General features: G+C 48.2%; 1 protein-coding gene across 5 annotated transcripts in view; it reads right to left on the bottom strand.

Annotated features, from left to right (window-relative positions):
• Window positions 1-20250, bottom strand: part of LOC144937633 (arf-GAP with Rho-GAP domain, ANK repeat and PH domain-containing protein 1-like) — an 86573-nt gene that overhangs the window by 35081 nt on the left and 31242 nt on the right. For 3 of the 5 annotated variants that reach the window (XM_078864987.1, XM_078864988.1, XM_078864989.1), the window contains exon 2: window positions 9054-9172. In XM_078864987.1, coding sequence (XP_078721113.1) covers window positions 9054-9172 — 119 coding nt within the window. Of the gene's footprint in view, window positions 1-9053; window positions 9173-19688; window positions 20224-20250 lie in introns of those variants that run through there. The other 2 variants (XM_078864993.1, XM_078864992.1) reach the window with 1 other exon arrangement.

Genomic DNA, 20250 nt, shown 5'->3' with positions numbered 1-20250 from the left:
AAAATAACATAAAACTACGACGTTTCGATCGCAACGCAATTGGTCGTCTTCAGGAAAAAAGTGGTTATCTAATGTGTGTGTTAGCCTTTTTTCCTGAAGACGACTGCTTGCGTTGCGATCGAAACGTCGTAGTTTTCTGTTATTTTTAATTTATTTTCTTTGAACCTATCTACGTGACTTTACCGAAAGACCCAAGAATACTTGAAGTGCGTTGTTCAAAATGGGCAGCTGGAATGCAGAACATCTGAGGGCCCACACAAATAATCACGTTGAGAATGGTTATGCTGCATTCAAGAAGAAACGTACTGCTTAAAGCCAGGTGTAAGGGTTATCTAATGTGTGTGTTAGCCAGTGGTGAAATCTGGCAGCCCAAATACAATCGCCACCACGCGTTCATCCCAAACGTGTGGGGAATCGACAGTCTTGGACCCCTTCCTGCCCCGTGTCCCTTGCACGACGAAACTCCTTCGTCTGTCCTTGTGAACCACAAGCGCTGCCTCGGTGCCTCGCCCAGACACCAACTTCTTAGTCTCTCACATTCCATCCCTTGCCCTCAATCGCTCCAGCAGCGTTCAAGTTTGACAAGCCCTATTGTCCCAAACGCATAGCAATCCTCGTCGTCATAGCCTTTACGAGTGGGCGACTGTGTTCTGTTCTTTTTTTATTAATACTCCTCAATTTACTGCTCTTTCGACACCCGACGATTTTCATAATTCTCCTTGGAATCCACATTTTTGTGCGAGCCAGATTTTGTTCTGTTTGAAGCGTCAAAATGTGACAGGCCGCATCTCAAGACGGCCGCACAAAACCGCGCGACGACAATGCACGTTGGCATCCCGTGGAGAACCATGAGGGATGTTTGTTGTTCGTGTGAAATTGGAGAGTTAGCGAGAGCAGGGTGACGGGAGAACATGATTTAAGCGACGCTTAAGACATGCTACTTTTAAATGAGATGCAATTGACACAGTCATATGAGGCTGAGAAGAAGAGGAAGGTCTTAGGCTTGGACTCAAAAACAAACGGATGGATTCAGTGATGACGTCATCTTGCTCTATTTAAGATCGGAAGCGGGTGGATTGCTTCACTTTTCTGGCAAATCGCGCAATGATGCTGGATGTAATTACCAGCGAAACGTCGTACTACTCAAATTGTAAATGTTGTGGATTTACTCTCCCTGGAACTCACTACATCTGCGATGGAAAGTGCAGCAGATTGCTCAACCAATGGATATTCTCACAAACTCATAACACACCGGTGGGCTGAAGTAGTTACTAATTGGCGCGTTGTTTACGTGACAAACCTTACTGGCCGTGTCGGGTGGTGGAGGGTTACGACACAACATTTATTCTTACGCGATCTAAACCAAACACCTTTATTATGGACGGGATGGAGTCAGCAGTTCGGATGGGCAGAGGGGCAATCCGGTTCCCCGGGGACAGGAGAGGAGAAGCAGAGTGACCACCCACGGAGGAGTTTAGACGGAACGGGGGGGGGGGGGCTCGGTTAGGGGACGAGAGTTGGGCACGGTCGCAGACCATGGGACAGAGGAAGACTCTCAGGGGATGGGGGGGGCAGTAGGATGTTGATGTTGTTGTTGATGATGGAGGCTACGAGCCTGCTGATCCCACGTCAACTAGACTTACCAAGGCACGGCATTACTGACCATTGGTTGGAACGAATGCACCGTCCATTGTATGCGATGGAAAGTGCAGCAGATTGCCCAACCAATGGATATTCTCACAAACTCATAACACACCGGTGGGCTGAAGTAGTAACTAACTGGCGCGTTGTTTGCGTGACAAACCTTACTGGCTGTGTCGGGTGGCGGAGGGTTACGGCACAACATTTATACTTACGCGAGCTAACCCAAAACCTTTATTGTGAATAATAACTGTCGCTAAAGCGTACGTGTTAAACTTCTCGCACACACAGTGAAGCCAACGCGCTATTGCACGCCGGACTCTTGGGATTCTCCAAGCACATTTCTGGGGGAGCACAACAGTTCTGAAAGATGGTCGGCGAAAGTAAAAAAAAATTGGCACCGTGAGCCTCGGATCATCATCGGCAGTCAGACGAACGGAAGAATGGACGGACGGACAGCGTGAGCTGTGCAGCTTGGGACAAAAACCACAGGGGCCCTGCACTCACATCCAACGCCAACACGCACGCTCGGCAGTGTGCGCTAAAAAAAAAATGTGTACAGTGCAACTGACCACAACTGCTGCCCGGAGTGGTGAAGGTTTTCCCCGACCTCTCGACAGCCGGCAGGCCTCAAACGCTTAAAAGAGTTCACGGCTGATCTTTAACAGCTACAAAAAAGCATGCCCCTAAAAATTCGCTCTTCTTCGGTTTGTCGTACGAACGCTTGGACGGGTAGTTTCACTCACGTCAACGTACCCAGGGTTTCCCAGAGCTGTCCACAAGTACGGTAAACCTTGTGCGCCGTTATGCGTGAGAATCTGCTGCGCTAAGCACGTGGTAGCTCCATCCAGCAGTGGGTTGATCCTGGCTGAAGATGATCGCGACGACGATTAGTTCGACAGATTTGCGGCGTTTTCGAAGCGTCTCGCGCAAATATGTATGGAGCACCGCCATGTCCCGTTTTTTTTTAAAGGAAGACACAACCCACAAAAAATATAAACAGCCCTTATCTTGTTTTGTCATTTTCTCATTCGGGTGACCCGGGTCACTCTTGGCCAAAATCGTTAAGGGTTACTGTGCAGAATGTTAACGACAGAGTAAATAGCGCGCCCTCTTCCCATATGTATCTCTTTACGTAAAAACAAATTGAAGTACCGTGTTTTTATACTCAACCCATGAGACACTTTGAATGTCAAAACCAGTCTGGAGTTTGCTGGCATTTTTTTGCGTACACAAACAAAAACTGTGTATTTATTTGGAGACAAATATGGGAAGGAAGCTTTATTTATATTGAAAATTAGCCTCTCCTGGTCTCTAGAGTTGTGATGTGCTGAAAGAAAGTTCACTAAACTGACTTGTAGATGTGTACCCAGCCTGTGTGTTTCTATGCTGTTGATCACAAGTTTGAAGCCTTAATGAGCAGAGAAAAATAGGGTTTGTAAGTTATATCTAGCAGTGGCCTGGTGCCAGTTCTAATATCAATACAGGGACATTGTTGAAAAGCCACACAGTAACTTGTATTGTGACTTTGATGTCTTATTATCATTAATGAGGCTTCAAACCCCACCAGACAGTCCTGGAACACACCATAAGCGCATATCAAGAGGATGAGCTGTTTTTGCTCTGGGTTACATTTAGCTTTAAATGCCCCGCAGTGATGTTTACACTCTGCCAGGCATTTCATCCAAAGAATGACAGCGTTTTCATTCAAATCAGAGGCCATTTAATACATCGCCTGGAATGTGCCCAAAGTTGCTAGATCATGGTAGCTAAGCAAGGCTGAGGGCTAGATTTTGCTCCGATGGGCGATCACCATTCGCAACAGGTTGTTATAGGCTGCACTTATATTCTTCCACGTCTATGCTCTCCGCCCTCGTCACCATTCCGCAGTGGCCAGCGCGGGGAGGCATGGTCAAATAACCCTTTACGACCCTCACGGCATGGGGAGAAGGCCCTCATCCAGCAGTGGATTGACAACAAGTGCGAGTGCGCGTATTGCGAGCCAGATGGAATGCATCAGGGAGCGCATTGCCACGGACGAGCGTCAAATTGCCGATCGGAATGTCCGAGCATTTCGGACGACAAAGCTAAGGGGGAGATTACATTTATAGAGCCCTGCACATTTAAACGGCGATCGTGAACGTTCACCACCCCACGCGCTTGCACGCACAGCACATACATCCGCACAGAGTTTAAGAGCCGACCACCTTGCAATGTCACAGATTAGGGGCCGTCCATAAATGACGTCACGCACCTAGGGGGGGGGGGGGAGTCAGACATTTGTGACGATGTGCGACGAGGGGGGGGGGGGTTGAGAAATGTGACGTCGCATCAAAATGCGCAACTTTAAATATAGAATTGTTATAACAACACTAATTGTTATAACAACACTCCTACAACATCAGAGTGCAGCGCCACATTAAATACGCACTACAATGACAACAGTTTAAATCGATTTGAAGCATGTTTTATTTTCAAAATGGAAATATGGTTTTGGGGGGGGGAGGGGCAGAGCTTTGTGACGTCATATTTGAGGGGGGGTCTGACTTTTTGTGACGCCGTGTGACGAGGGGGGTCAAAAATCGTCCAAAATCGCGTGACGTCATTTATGGACGGCCCCTTACCACGTTTTTATAGGGAAGGCAAAACGGTCTCCTCCACCTTCGCCCTTTGCCCGATCATTTGCTCAAGTGGCCTGGGCAAGCGGCCTAGAGAAATAGGGGATGTCCACTTCGGTGACTCGAATCTAATTGGGCCAAGACCGGCGGCTATAACAACAGAGGTGCAGAAATTTCCAAAACCGCAGATGCTGGCCTTTAATTTCTCTTTCTTACAATCCGTAAGTCGGTTTGCTGGCGGTTATCGCACATCGGCATCTTGTTAGAGGAGTAATTTTTTTTTTAAATGCGTTCTAAAAAAAACGTGTTCAAGGGCTCTTTGCTCGATACATTATTCGTCTAGTTTACACGATGCAACAAAAATGAGTTTGCATGCCAACTGTCGGGGGAAACAAATCGCCAGAAAAAAATGACAACACGTTCATTGCTAACCCTTTTATGAACGGGGAATATATACATGTATATGTTGATATATTTATGCAATAGGCGACGTTGCGGGAAATGACCCCTTCACGTGCGACGGAGAAGGAAACCTCGCGAATTATAAATATACCTTCTGTTGTTATTGCTTTTTCGGGCAGTCTTGTTGACAAATGGGTCGAGTTTTCATTGAGCGGGCTTGTGCACCGCTGCCAATGCAGCAGTTTAACACGGTAATGCGTCTTCTTGGTTCTTTCGGTAAAGTCACGTAGAAGGGAAATAATAAAATAATACAAATAAAACATAATAAAATAAAATTCTCACGACGTTTCGGCCACAACGCAAGCAGCCGTCCTCAGGTGAAGAACAGGGCTGTCGGAAAGACAGCGTACGAATGAACACCACCAAGCTTGGCAGCGTATATATAAGCTAACGGTAATGCGTTTAAAGGGACAAGGCAAGGTTTTCTTCATATATAGTGTCAAGCTATTGACATTATCATCATTGAAACACGTGACTTTACTAAATACCTGTTGCCACGTGAAAACGCCCGAGAGTTTTGCATACTTAAAACACGACTGCCATCGCAGAAATCAGCAATACTACGTGATGAAATGTACATTCATTTCGGTGGTTAAACGAGGCTGGTGTGGAGTGAGCGAGTGGCAGTGCAACGTTGAGCGCACTGTGCCATGAACCCAGAGCACAAGGGTTCAATTTCCGGCCACAGCAAACGTCGGTGGTGACTGAAATCTGAACCGGATCTGGCCCCCCCCCAACGCTCCATTTACCGGACCACACTGACCAGCGTGATGAAGTATTGTCAAACAGCTCCCATAACCATCACAGCATTAAAAGGCCTTTAACAATCAATGAATCAACAAATGAAGCTTATGGCGGGACCCATAAACCCCCAGCTCTCGCATAAACATTATATTATAATGTCAACAAAAACTTTGCTCTATTTCACCAATGGGTTTGAAGGATGGTGGCAAGTGTTGCCTTGTTAAACTATGCCTTTAAAACTGAAAATGACTTAACTGCAGTACCTCGATTTAAACACACTATCGAAAAAAATATTTACACCCCTCCGTCAATCATCGTGTTTCTCAGTGTGGATTTGTGAACACACTTTGTAAAAAGTACATACAATAGTACGCGTTTTCAATGCGCTGTTCATATTGTCACAAGCGTTTATACCAATGTTACTCTACAGAGTAGTGGGTCGCCGCTCCTCTTATCCACATTGATACGAGCGGTATGTGGGGACTGGCTTAACCGCAAAAAAAACCTATCTGCACAGATGAATACGGACAAGAGAAGTATTATCAAACAGGAGGAATCAACGGTGCAAAGCATCTCATCTGTTAAATATCTGCAGGTAATAGTATTGTCATCGATTGATCCTGGCTGCAGACATTGGTAGGTCACAAATAATATTGAAGATAAGAGAGCAGTTTCACTGTATTACGCATCCCGTTATGACAAATAAAGGACTTTAGTCGTGTAGGCAGTTTGAGCAGCTTTGGATAAGACTTATGATCCTGCCCATACCCGAGCATGGAGTGCATTCGCTTGTTCAGCTCTTTGCGCATTCGTCCTCGCTGCTGCGCTTGGACACGACATGACCACAGATCGATCTGAGCCAGGCGGGTCGCGGCATTCATGTGCGCGGTGGGATGGAGTCGCCAAAAATAAATTCATTAAGATTTTGACTTCCGTTTATTCGGGACCCCGGGGTCCCGCCATAAGGTTCAATTGACTGTAGGCCATTATTATTACTGTATGACTATATTCAATCATCCAGATCCACGTTTTATAGAATGACCATGTACCCATGTATTTATATAATAGAGAAACTGTTGTCCAGGAATAAAAGGGAAAAAAACTGTGTTAATGTTATTTGTCACACAATGATATAATCCTCCCTAAATCGGCGACTCAATAAACACACGGGGGATTCCCCAAAGCTCACTGTCTGCACAAAGACGGTTTGTAAACTTACCTAGGTGGGACATTTCTGGCACGTCATGAAGCCACGGTGAAACCTTGAAAAAACTTAAATGGTAAAGGTGCAGCCCTGTAATTGTTGGCTCAACCCACAGCTGGCAGAAGGGCCTCAACCAGTGACAGCTCAAGAGAATCTGGTGTACCCCACCAGAGGCTAATAAATTATAACCTATTTTCTTATTTCACCAGGTAAGGCCCCATTGAGCTACGGAGTGCTTTTTCAGAAGCGACCTGGCCACAAATGATAGCTCAACAAAGTGGCCAATCGTTTGGACATTTATAGCACCAAAATAATCTCAATGTCCAGTAGGGGCGGGTGAGAAAGTTACAACAAACAATCAACAAAAAACAATAGGAGTGCAAAGTGTAGGAAAGGTAAGCAAATCACGAAAAATAAACAAACTAAAACAAAGCAATTATTTTTTATTTCACCAGGTTAAGGCCCACTGAGCTATGTAGCTCTTTTTCAGAAGCGGCCTGGCTATCACCAATGATAGCTCAACGAAGTGGCTTATCACGTGGGAATTTATAGCAGCCAAATACTCCAAATGCAGAGGGAATAACCGGAGGACCCGGAGAAAAATCCACCCGACAACGGGGAGAGAGAGAGAGACACGCAGACCACAAATATACAACAGACGTCAGGGTCGGAATCGAACCCATGACCGGGCGAGGGAGTTTACATCTCGCCACCGTGGCGCCCTAACCTACTCCTCTTCCATGCTGGCTAGCCGTCTGGGATGCAGATGTGGAAGTTTCCACACTCTACCCCACCACACGTGACCTACCAGATTGACTAAGTGTGGTGCGAAACCGTGCAGGATGTTGAACGCTATACCACGGCCAGGAATAATTGTTTACACGACTTGGAAACTTCACACAAATGAGCACAGCCGTTACTGACTTTTCGACAGGGTGGTGCTCTCATTTTTATTGATGTCCGCGGGATGGGTAGGCCCGAGTTGAGCCCTGACGGCCCCACCTCTTAACTCACAACCTTCTCATCGCGACGCCGATAAATGACGCGGCCTCGTTCCGGGAAAGGAGCGCGGTGTGGAACGGTGGTGTCACAGAGAGGCAAGATTAACTAAGAAAATCAGAATCATTGTCTTTGCTTTGGCCAAGCAAGCCTCGCCGAGTCTCAACATTCCTTTTTTTAAAGGTGGATCCTGCATTGGGATGTATGACCAAATCCACCGATGAGCATTGTGCATGTGGGGAGAACCTGTTGTGAGCCAGAGAAAACCCACGCTTGCAAGGGGATAACAAATCAAATCCGCAGCGCAGATCCATTGAAGAATCCACTTGCTGCACTAATTCCTGGGCACGACGCAGCGCAAGCAGGTTTTTGGGAGTTCCACAAATGTCTGCGTCATCCACCAACCTCTGCCTCCACGCCCGCCCTTACGTGTGCAATTTATTAGGATTTACACTTACAAGGTACGACAATGCCCGGGAGGAAGTTGCGTGTGCATCCGACGCCGAAGCAACCGTGAGCGTGTACAACAATGCACCTTGTTCGCCATTTTTTTTAGAGGGTCGCCAAGATGGGCTGCTACGGCCTCGAGTGTGAGACTCGCAAGGCAAGCGTTTGCATTTCATTGCCAGATTATTTCATGAGTGCAGCGCGGGGGGTGTTATCGTTCTCGCCGCGCTGCCGTGTGTTTGTGCACAAGAGGGCGAACGTAAACAGTTTGTTGCTGAAAATCAATAACAAAGTGGAAAAAGAAACGGCAATAACCAGCGGAATTTACACAGCAGCAATGAAGAGGTGATCAGGTCTCAAGGCGCTTCACGAAGAGGAGATTAAATACAAATATAAACTTTTTGGTTGTATGTATGTTGGGCTTCTTTCGCACCGTACATAGCCAACTGTGTTAATCGGTGGCGTGGGGGAAGGCCAACAAAATAGACACAAAAAAGCAGTTCTAGAGAAAAGAGTTTTCAATCTAGATATAAAAGTGTATAGCTCTGGTGGCTTCCTTATATTGGTCGGAAGAGCATTCCAGATGGCCGCAGAAGTGGATCTGAAAGTGCGCGATGCAGTAAAACGCCTTTGTTCGAAAACAAAGGAGAGGCGGCTGGAGCCCATTGACCATTATATTTGACTTGTTTTCCGTTCTAAGGCACCGAATTTACTGAGATCCGTATTTGAATTGCGATGCGGACGCACACCGAGGCACTCTAAATCCAGAGTGCGAGAGTTGCAACTGCGGAGAGAGCCGACAGCCAAGGCACCGTTTGGTGCCTTCCCGCGAGCACTGCGGTTTAGGGACGCATGCCAAATAAACGTGGTGGTGGCGACGACAACGATGTAATTGTATTTATTGTACGTTCATGAATGCGGCCCAAGCACCGGCTCACCTGCGGGGATGTCCAACGGCACGGTGAGGAAGCAGGCATCGGTGCCGATCTCAGGTGACCGCGTCGCTGGAGAGTCATCGGCGCCGGCCGCCTTCAACTCGTTGCACTCCGGAGGGACCCTGCCACACATTTCACCCCGTGAGTTCGTCAGCTCCGTTCATTCGCAAGTGCTCGGGACGAGACGACGGTTTTGCGTCGGTTGTTGTTGCTGTTGTTTCGCTTTCCTCCCTGGTTTGTGCCCGGCCCGACTGTGCATCGCGTGACACACGGAGATTTAATCCTGCCCTCTTCGCTCTTCCAAAAAGCGCGCCTGGCTAGGAGGCGGGTGACGGAAGTCAGGATCTGCGTGTGCTCCAAGATAGTTCTGGTTATTTAATTAATTTTGTAAAGAATTAATAAAATGAAGGAAAAATGTACGCCCGCAAATCGAAGCACACCGGCGGTGGCTTCTTGCAGCAATTTCCTGAGCTGGGTTGTGGCCGACGCGTTCGCATGCGAGTGCGTGTGTGCGTGGGCCAGTGCCAGCGAGAACGCGTGTGTGCATGCGTGCATCCTGCTTTGCCATGAACTGTATTTGCAAACAAACGGGAGCGTTTGTGCATTTGCGAGTACGTGCCTTTGCAATTCTTCAGCCGAGTTCATGTTTGCGGACCGCCCGTTAAGGTCTGGCTAAGCACGCGAGTAGACGGCGGGGTTGACACTACGCCCAGCTAAGTGGTGCTGTTAGTGAGTGTGCAGGCGGTGCAACTGCACCGAGCCCCTTGGGCTGGAAATGTGCAGGCGCCAGGCATATGAAGAGGATGGAAATTTGTCAGGCATCCCCTCCACCCCATTTAATTCTTCACACCAGGACCAATGCCAATCACACTACGCCACGATGCAGACACACGAGGTACCGTGCCACTTTGGGCTGAGTAAAACTAACAAAAGCCTAGGCCAAGCTTACATACTAAATTTCCACCGGTGGGGTACAGCTGTGTGTACTCAATGTGTGCTCTACGCATGTGTGTGTGTGTGCGTAATGTAGCGGTTAGCGCGCTGCGCTTCGAACCTGGCGACCCAGGTTCGATTCCCGCCCACAGCCAACACCAGTGAGGATTATCTGAAGCGGTCCTGGGCCTCCCCTACATCGACTCAGCCTCAAATCAGAACCTGGTGTGGTGCGTAAAAACATCGCCACTAGGGAGACAAAGGCAACTGGGCGTGGTGCTGGCCACCCACCCCCTCGTGTGCCGTGCCAGCATTCATAGGTGCTTTGTGTGCGGTGGAGTGAGGTGGAGCGATACTGACACACGGCAAAGCGGTACAGTGGGGAAGCACATGTGGTGCATCTGCCAGTCATCTGGGTCACTTCAGCAAATAAACTGGGTTTGTGCCGTGACCTGCTGCCAACAAGCCTTCGACACTTCACTTAGCTTCAAACGTCGCCGTCGCTCAGTGGCGATTGGCGGGTGGCCGATTGCTACGTGCGGATCGGCGAATCTCTCAGCTTCGATCACGCAAACTCGCGTCTGGTCTGCTCTGCACCGCTAAAAACACTCTCGCGTTTGCGCAAACTAAATAATGAAGGGTCAAGCAGGTGGGGAAACCGAAGAGTTCGGCTACGAGACGTGTTGGCCAAGTCGAGAAGGCACGACACGGGAGTAAACACGTCCAGGCGTGGCGTGGACGCTGCCACAAACCCCCGGGCTCGCTCCGTCGCGAGCAGCTTTGAGCCGCGTCTTGCTCTGGTTTCAAGATCAGCGCTTCACACAGCCGCCGCCGCCGCCGCCACCGTCTTCACGGGGTTCTCACCTACGAATCGCTCCCCCGAGAGGTTGTCGTTCATGGCACACTGCTGCTGGTCCGCCGGTGATCAAGTCTACTTGCCAGTGGCGGCGCTAAGGCATAAAGCAAACTAAGCGAAAGCCAAAGGGCACCGGGTCTCACGAAGAAAGAGGCCACGGGTTGGTGAAAAAATAGGGAAGATCTAAACCCCCGTATCAGCTCGAAACTAGGATGTTAAAAAAAACAGAAACAGCTCAGCATTCTCATAACACTACTAAGATATTGCTCAATTAAAGTACGTTATGCAACAGTTGTATAACTAACCGATGTAGCATGTCCGGAATATAATGTTTGTAATTTACACGACTCAGCAAAAAAAAATGTTGATGCTTCGGGCCCCCAAAGGGCAAAGAACCTCCGCTGTCTACTGCTAATCAAGTCTGCTCCCACTGCGTGCGGTTTGTTAGCCCTGGACAAGATCAAGATCTTCCCAACCGGGTGACGAGCGGTGTGCCGAGGGCTCTTCAAGAAGAACCCCTATTACGTACGAGTCAACAACCACAGCTACTGCCATACCCCTTCACGATTCCCAGCAAAAATTACAAACAGTTTTTATTGACTCTTCTCCATCTATGCTACTCCCACCCTCTCCTGCTTCCACTCTCTGTCCCTTCCTACCCCGCTGCGAGCTTCTCCTTTCCTTCTCGTACGTATTTGAAGAAGTTCAACGCACACACGTTACATTCCACTCGATTACCCCGGAACGCCTCACCGAGTCTCGAAGCTGCTCTTCAAGAGGGTCCTGCCAAGTGCCCTCAGTGGCGTGGTGGCAATGATCGCTACGCGTTTCCCGATTAATTTACAGTACTCGGGAAACAAACAATTTCAAAGCATCCTGAGACAGAGCCAGGCCACTGACTCCATCTGTGCACTGAACCCAATCCCTGTGCTTGTCACCCGCTAGCCGACCTTTGCAGCCGCAGAAAATGGAATTACGCAAAAAAAAAGGGGAACGCACTCCATCTTCACTCGGACCTTGGATACGCTACAAGCTCCACTTTCCCGACAAATAACGACCGCTGCGCCAGGCTTCTTGTCTCCTGTACCACGCACGGTGCCAAGGCCTCGGGTGTTCACAGCCACGTGCAGCAGCGCGAGTTGCTTTGAATTCAAACATCTGGCTGTGCTGTCGACTGCCCAAGTGCTAAGTCGTAGACCAAAGTTGAATAAGAGTGTATCGGTTCATTTTTTGTGAAGTCATATCTTACGCACACAGCACCACACACTCGTTACACGCAAAGCGCTCGCCACAAGTGAACCACAATGCCTTTGCTGGTCTCGGCAAGGAGCGTAAATCATCATCACGCGAACTTCGGTCATCCTCGCAGCGGCTTTTGGCTGGCCGTCGAACAAAGACGGCCACTGCATTGTGCGCCGCATTCAGATGCACTTCTGCGGCCGTCTGGAACGCTCTTCCTTCCGATAATAGGAGGCCACTGGAGCTACGCACTTTTAAATCTAGATTAAAAACTCATTTCTTTAGAACTGCTTTTTGTGTTTAGTTTGTTGTCCTTCCCCCACACCTCCGATTGGCACGGTTGGCTATCTACGTTTAAGAAATAAGTTGAACATTTATACACACGCGTGCGGTGAATCGATTATTATCATCGCTCCGTATTCGCTGTGCGTGCGAAGTACCAAGCGCTAGATAACGGCCAGTGTTCGATACGAATGGTGGAGCGGCAGGCAAAGGGTTGAAAGCACCCGAGCGGTGAATGGAGTGATGAAATCAGAGATTAGACGGATCTCTGCGTAGCGAGACTGCTGCCAAATGGTGACAGCTTTGGGAGGACTTCATCCAGCAGTGGAATTGTCATGGGCGACGATGACGACGACTCAATGCAATTAGGTCATGTTGACCTACCACTAGAGGCGCTGCGTCCACCACAATCTGGTTCTTGGCTAAGAAAGAAAGAATCTGTTTCTTGACTTAGTGACTTTTGAATTGTGATGAATAAAATCGCAGAGGGCGGCAGCGGTGGGGGGGTGAATTGTTGGAGGTTGAATAATTGGTTATGGTCGACGATGCTGTTGCTGACAACACTGTGTAACCAAAAAATATTTTTTTTGTCCCTGGGTAGTGTTAATTTATAATTGCTTATGCCTCAAAAGTACAGAAAATTGCTATTATTCCCCACAAACTTTGCTTTTGTGACCAGGACAGTGATATTTTGAAATGTACCTATTTTCAATGAGAAAACGTGTGCATTTGTGTCATTCCTTCACGTAAAGTCCTGGTCACAAAAGCAAAGATTGTGGGGAATAATATCCATTTTCAATACTTTTGAGGCATACGCAATTAGAAAAGAACACTTACTACCCAGGGACAAAAATCGTGTTACATCGTGTAATCAAGGATGGAGGTTGACGATGGCTCCAACGTTTGAATCGTCGAGCACTCCTTGAAGAGACTCGCAATCCTCAACCACTTTCACACGAAAGGCTTCAGCGACCAATATTATTAATAATAAAGGATTTTTTTTTTTGGGTTACGCGATCTAACCCACAGACCTTTATGATGAATCCTCAACCACGGACGGCAGCATCTGAGTTTGCCGAGATAAATATCGTCGGGGGGAAACATGTCGCCGGTAATGGTCGTTACGCTAAAGCGACGGTCTCATCTGAAAACGGAGGAAGTGTTATTTTTTGTTGTCGATTAGAGACGATAATATTTACACTCGACAGGATGATTGGCACGATTTGCAGCCGAAGCACAAACAACTAATTCGGGGTTTTCAACGAGAAGCAGCGGAGAGATGAAGTGGGACGAGTGTAGGGGCATCCGTAAATATAAAAAAAAGAAATCCAAGCCAGTCGATTCACTTGATCATTTCCTGACCTTGATGTCCCGAAATATCGCTCCATCCTGTGCGCGGTGACCTTAAAGTTTAAAGCATCGCCGTTTACAGTCGGGCTTCCTGTTTGGCGGTTGGCTCGAGGGAAATGTAAAAAAAGAGGCCTCCGCCTCTTTAATCTGCGATTATTTTGGCTGGGACGAGGTGCACTGATGCCACACCCGCGACAAACTCCAGACGGGCTACGTTTGGCAAGCGCGCATCTACCTTTGGTGACTTTTTTTTTACGCTTTCCAACAGGGGTTGAAAGCCTTTAGCGCGTCATGCACGCGCGTCCGTCCGTCGGGTCCATGAGTGGGGTCACGAAAAGTCGTAATGATGGTCCAATACAAATTAACAACAATAAAACTCAACAGCACACAGAGAAATAGGCCTTCTCTGGCCTCTGCAGGCGCTGTGAAGAAGGGTCATTGCCAAGAAAGTCGTCTATTACAGACTCGATATTAATTCATTGCTATATTGACGTCGTGTTGCTATTAGGCGCCGACCCTTTCAACAACGGGGAAAATTCATCTCCAGTAATTTTTAAAATACTTTTTTTATCTCTCCAAATTAACTTCGCACGAGGTGAAGACATTTCCATTCGGAACTCTCCGAGCTAACCGCAGTAGTTGACAATTACGCGTGTGAAGTCACTTCAATATATAAGAATAGGTTTTACCCTTTCTGGCAATTGAACAGTTGTGTTAAGATGTTCGAACACCAAAAAAGAAAACTTTTGCAAGGAATCATGTCTGCATTAACCACTTATACTTGTGGTGAACGTGCAAACATAAAACATGCTCTGATAATAGATGCATTGTCTTTGAAACTGATTGGTCCACACCAAAGACAGCTTTCTTTGGAGCCTCGTCTCAAAGTGTTAGACCAGAGGACGCCAAAAGGCGAACAGCACAAAAGACAATGCCACTATCAGGGCATTTATAGCTGGGGGTGAGCAGCTGCAATATAAGACCTATTCTTATATTTTTATTCTGAAAAGAAAGGGCTCATGTCACATCAATATGTTTTTTTTTATCCACACTACGAGCACTCCTTATTTACAGGGTGGGCCAAAAGTCAGGAGACAGAGGGTCATTTCATTTATTTTAAAACCGGCACTAAAACAGTTTATATTCTTGGTTCTTTCGGTAAAGTCACAGATAGAAAACTAAAATCTTCCACCTGAAGTAGACCGCTTGTGTTGCGATCGAAACGTCGCGAGTTTTTTGCTTTAAATTTAGATTTTTGTTTTCTATCTACGTGACTTTACTGAAAGAACCAAGAACATGAATTCCTGCAGTCACGAAAGTTTTAAGTGTAAGTTTAATTGTTAATTATTTAAGTTAATATCTATTTTTATTTTCCCTGTGGGGTCACCTCAATGCCGCTGTTTACAAAACGTGACCAAGCACCATCGAATGAACTGAGACAAAACATAAATTGATGACAATTCAAAGATTACAAAACTGTCATCTTAAAAAAAAAAATCCCGAGTTCATTTCGGAAGGTTTCGTGCATCCGTTAATGTTAACGGAAGTCAGTTTAGACATTTGTCAAATACATGAAATAACCCTCTGCGATTTGTTAAGCTAAATCTAATAACCCTACGTGTCCTGACTTTCGACCACCTTGTATACATGCACCGGCGAAGAGTGTTCAACCCGCGTGAGTGAAGGCGATTGTATTATTACGCGAGCTGGACTGAGTCATATTCTTAGGTTTTTTTCGGTAAAGTCACGTAGGTAAAAAAATTAAACTAATAAAAGTAAAATAAATAATAAATAATAAATAAATCACGACGTTTCGGAGGCAACACAAGCTTCTGTCTTCAGGTGGAACCGTCACAGCACGGTAGCTGTATCAAGTGAGAGAAATTCCAAGAAAACAGTCCTTATATATACTGGTTGAGGGTGGGAGGAGCCAAGGTAGGCCCTGGATATTATTTTTGTGAGGTTCGGTGCGGCTGAAGCACGCTGTTAGGAATGAGCCTTTGTTGTGTAAACTAGGTGCGGATGATATAAAGGTGCGTGTAAATCATCATCAATTTTACCGAAAAAACCTAAGAATATGAATCCTCGCAGTCACGGAAGCTTCAAATCTAGAATGGACTGAGTCAAATGAAGTGTGAAAAAAAGCATAAATTAGACGATTGCTTTTTTTACTGAGCAATCAATGCCCGCTGGCTCACTGCGCCGCGAGGAAATCTCGACGGCAAATTCACCCTCAGGATCGCAGCCGATCTCCTTCACCGCTCTGACAGCCAGAGGCACACAGCCACCTTCTGGTAACACTTTAAATTGAGGAGCCACTTAGAAGCCAATCGCGTCTAACGTTGCCCAGTATTGTAAATAACATCGTGATAAAATAGAACAAAAATAATCCCATGGACCTCTGCCAATCGACTGCTTGATGATGGGCCTACCATCATGCCGTTGTTTGACCATACTTCACCACATTGGTCAGTACTTATTGGTGAAGGGGGCAGCGGGGCCAGGACCGCTGTTAGGTTCAAATATCTTTCGGATTTGTACAACAGCCCTTCCATGCCAGGTCAATCGAGATCGCTGTGCCAAAACATATTCACGGTTTTACTACAGATTAGAATATAATTGTTAAACATGACGGAAGTCACTGTGGAATTTACAGTCTTACGCGATATTATTCATTGACTGGGTTTTTTTTCATTTGAACGTGTCTGGCTAATTGTCACCACAATCAAAGTCTTTTATTCAAGTCCGTGTAGATTGTATCTGCGTGCCGAGCAGCCAACGTCTACTGACGTTGAATAAGCGTCATCTGCAAAGGAGTGGCTCTTATCGCGTGCGGAAGACAATAAGGCATCCTTAAACCTAAATTTTATTTCATTCAAAGTGCAGTACTCTGACCACCGCACCACCACTGCTCCCCAGTTCGACTGCATTGCACTGTGCTATTAGCCGGACAGTGGCCATGCATGCTTGTAATCCAGGACTGTGGGAGGCAGTGGGAGTTAGTTGGTGGATCACACAAATGCTGCAAAGCTCCCCTTCCCATGCGTGACATGGAGCTAAAATCCTGGCTTGACAGGACAAAAGCAGGTAGGGAAAAACGCGGGCTCGTATCACCTGTCCCTTCTGCGTGGGATAGCGCGTTACCCCCTCGCATGCGTGGGATGTCTCTGGGTGCTCTGGCTTCCTCCCACGTCTATAAACATTAATTCATTGGTTGAAAACATCTCAACATAGAGAGGAACGCAGAGCTCGGGCTATTGTTGGCACCGGCTCACCGCGTGGCCGCTTCTGCCTCCCCGCTCGTCTGTGGTCCGTCCTCGCACCTCTGAGCCGTTCTCTATCTATTTAAGATGTTTTCTTGTTCATGTTTTTGTTTGTTGCGGTTGCACCTGAGTCAAGAGCTGCATGGCTCACAGGGTTATACCACCGGTGACGATTATTTGAACCGGTCCTGGGCCTCCCCTAGGTCGACTCAGCCTCAAACGAGTAACTGGTGTGGTGTGTGAACATCGCCACTGGGGAGACAAAGGCGGCCGGGCGTGGTGAATCCAACTCCTGGGCGAAGCCGGGTAGGAAAGCTAGTACCTAATAAATGAAACTGAAAACCGAAATCTATGAGAGCGAGAGAGTACTGTGCGGTGGCGTATTAGAAGTTGAAATTGTTATTGTTAGTCTATGGACACTCACAGGCTTCCCTTTCTTCTTTCCCTTATTCTCATTATTCGGGCTCAGATTTTTCTGCCAGCGTCTTCCAAATGTCCTGTTCCCGGTTGTTCCTCTATCTTGCTCCTTCTGATTTGCCCCTGCCGCATTGCAAACGTGGCCAACGTAATCTTCCCCAGATCCTGAAACCTCCTTCCCCCTTGCCGCAGACTTTCTTCACAATGTTATCTGCGCCCCAAGGAGGAAAACGCGCCTCGGAAAACGACCGCAGGAGCAAGCCCTTGACTGCGGTGCCGCGGGACTGTGAGCAATGGCGAGGCCGGGAGGCCTTCCATCCAGCAGTGGACAGAAAATGGCTGACGATGAAAAGCATCTCCTGAAGCCAATTTTTACAGCAGGTCCGTACCATCTCAATGTCGCTTCCGTCACCTCACGCAGCACTGAGGTGACGTCTGCCCTCACCGTTATCTTCTCCGCCGTGATGCGTTCCAGCAGGATAGGTTGTGTTATGCTGGCTCACAGAAACGTGAACGAAGATAACAGATCAGAGCTGTCGTGTCCATTGCGCTTGCTCAATCAAATCGACTGACCCGACTAAGAGAGCAGTGCACCACCTAAATCGGAACCTGATGACGTACCTCGTTTTCCTCTGCCTATGACCGACTTGCTCCTTTCTTGTATTTAATAAAAGTATACCCGCTGTTACCGTGCAGTGCCCTTGAGACGCGGTCGCATTTAGACACACCACGTGAATCTCAACTGTGTTGCATAGGCACAGCGGTGGGAGCAAATCGATTCCATGAGTGAGTTGTACTGCGAGTATCTCATTCGCTTTCCGCAGCCGTGAGAGCAAATCAATAGGGGCAGTAATTGATGAACGTCTCGTCCAGCGCGACCATTTAAAATTCCAAATTTATCCGTAAAAATTCCACACAAGCGGCGCATTCGACCACCCGAAGGACCCCCCCACCCCACCCCCAGTCCCTTGCTTCGAGGGCTGTTCAAAATAGCCTGGGGAATATTTACGCAGCAGCAGCAGCCAGCCAGACAGCCAGCCGTGCCACGTGTCGACCGGGAGACTTGAGGGGATCATTATAACGCCTTCAGATGCCGGCACGAGCGCGGTTCCCCCCCCATCACCACCCCGATTCCGTGCCAGGCGTAGCAGGCACTTGGGAAGGCGCGGTACGGTTTTTTTTTTCCATCGCAGCATGCAAACCAAAGCGAGCCGCGCTCGCCGTCGCCCCGGTGGCAAGCGAACGCGCGCTCAGGCGTCAAGCGGACGCCAACGCCGCAGGAGATTCGCCGAGGTGTTCCGCCCTCACAGGGTCAGCCACGAACATTCCACCTGAAGTTGAAGTGTGCCCGCTGTACTTTTACCCACTCTCTCCCAAGTACACGCGCACACACCCACCCACTCGCACGGGCGCGCGCGCGTGAGGTCAAAGTGTAAATCTTCACCTCCGCTGTTTAGTAGTTTTAGAGCCGGCGCTGTGAGACCGAGGGTTTAAAAAAAAATCGGAAAAATGGGTCCGATTCTGCACGGGTGGAAAAAACCCGATTTTTCCAGTTGGCAGGCATCGGGTTTTTTCTTTAATACAATTAAACCCGATTTCGGGGAATTACAGCCTGGTTTAATGAACACGAAACTCTGATCCAAGGCTTAGGCTGCTTCCTCGTCGGTGCTGCTATCGTACTCGGGGGGGTCGTCGGGCACGGGCTAGTCGTAGAATGCGGCGGGCAGGTTTGTCTTGATGAACACGAGGAGCTTCTCCTCCACAATCGTGGGCGCCAGTGAGTTCCTTAGCTTGGAATGGATGAAGCCCATCGTTGAGAAGTGCGTTTCTAAAATTAGAACCAATTAAACCGGATTTCTCCCAATCTCAGACGATCGGGTTTAATATAAAAAGACAATTAAACCCGATTGTAAAAAAACCCGACTGTGCCACCCTTGCGATTCCGAGGGTCAGCGTTCCGCGGCGGACAGAATTAACTCGCCCGCATTGCGTGCTGCGTGCCAGTTTGTGGAGAGGGATGCCACTTGATGTCTGGGCTGCCCGCCAAGCCGAGCCAGCCTCTCGATCCCTCCCTGCAAGCGAGGGCGTCAGCACGGACAACGCCATCGAAGCGAACACCGATCCGCGATCGAACGTACGTAGGAAAACAAAACAAAAGCGACGGAAGGAAAAAAAATGTGTCCCAACCAAACAAGCGACGTCAACCTGTCTGAAAACGCCGGACGCTAAACAATCAAAAGGGTTGTCACGCGAAGAGGCGCGGTGAAAGGCGGAGGGGTGAGGCGTCGCTCATGTTACCTTCACGGTCACAAGCGGCGTGCGGACAGCCGGTAGGAGAAGTAGCCACAGCCGGTAGGAGAAGTAGCCACAGCCGGTAGGAGAAGTAGCCACAGCCGGTAGGAGAAGTAGCCACAGCCAGCGCTTATTAAAGGGCTTCCAGATTCCGGGTCCACGGCTGAAGAGTCGGCAACTCCCTCTCGATTCAGTTCGTACGGCCGCACTCTCTCACGATCTCTCTCGCTCTCTCGCACTCTCTCCCGATCTCTCTCTCTCTCGCTCTCTCGCACTCTCTCTCGCTCTCTCGCACTCTCTCGCGAGCCACTATCACTCGCTCGCCGATGCTCTTTCTCGAACGCTGGATCACCCACCGAGACTGCCTCTCCTCAAACCCCCGCCAGCGAAGTTTTGTTGGGGGTGGAACAAAAAAAACCGATGAAAAAAATTGAGAGAGAGAGAAAGAGAGGAAAAAAAATCCTTAGAAAAACAGCGGAGCGCAGAATTTCCTGCCTAAATGTTTGCCTCATATCCTGAGCCGCGCGCCTCGGCTGTGCAGCACGGCTCGTTCCCAGGGGATGGATGG

The sequence above is a fragment of the Lampetra fluviatilis genome, chromosome 19 (assembly GCF_964198595.1).
Source record: "Lampetra fluviatilis chromosome 19, kcLamFluv1.1, whole genome shotgun sequence".
NCBI lineage: Eukaryota > Metazoa > Chordata > Hyperoartia > Petromyzontiformes > Petromyzontidae > Lampetra > Lampetra fluviatilis.
This window is presented reverse-complemented; position numbering and strand designations above follow the sequence as displayed.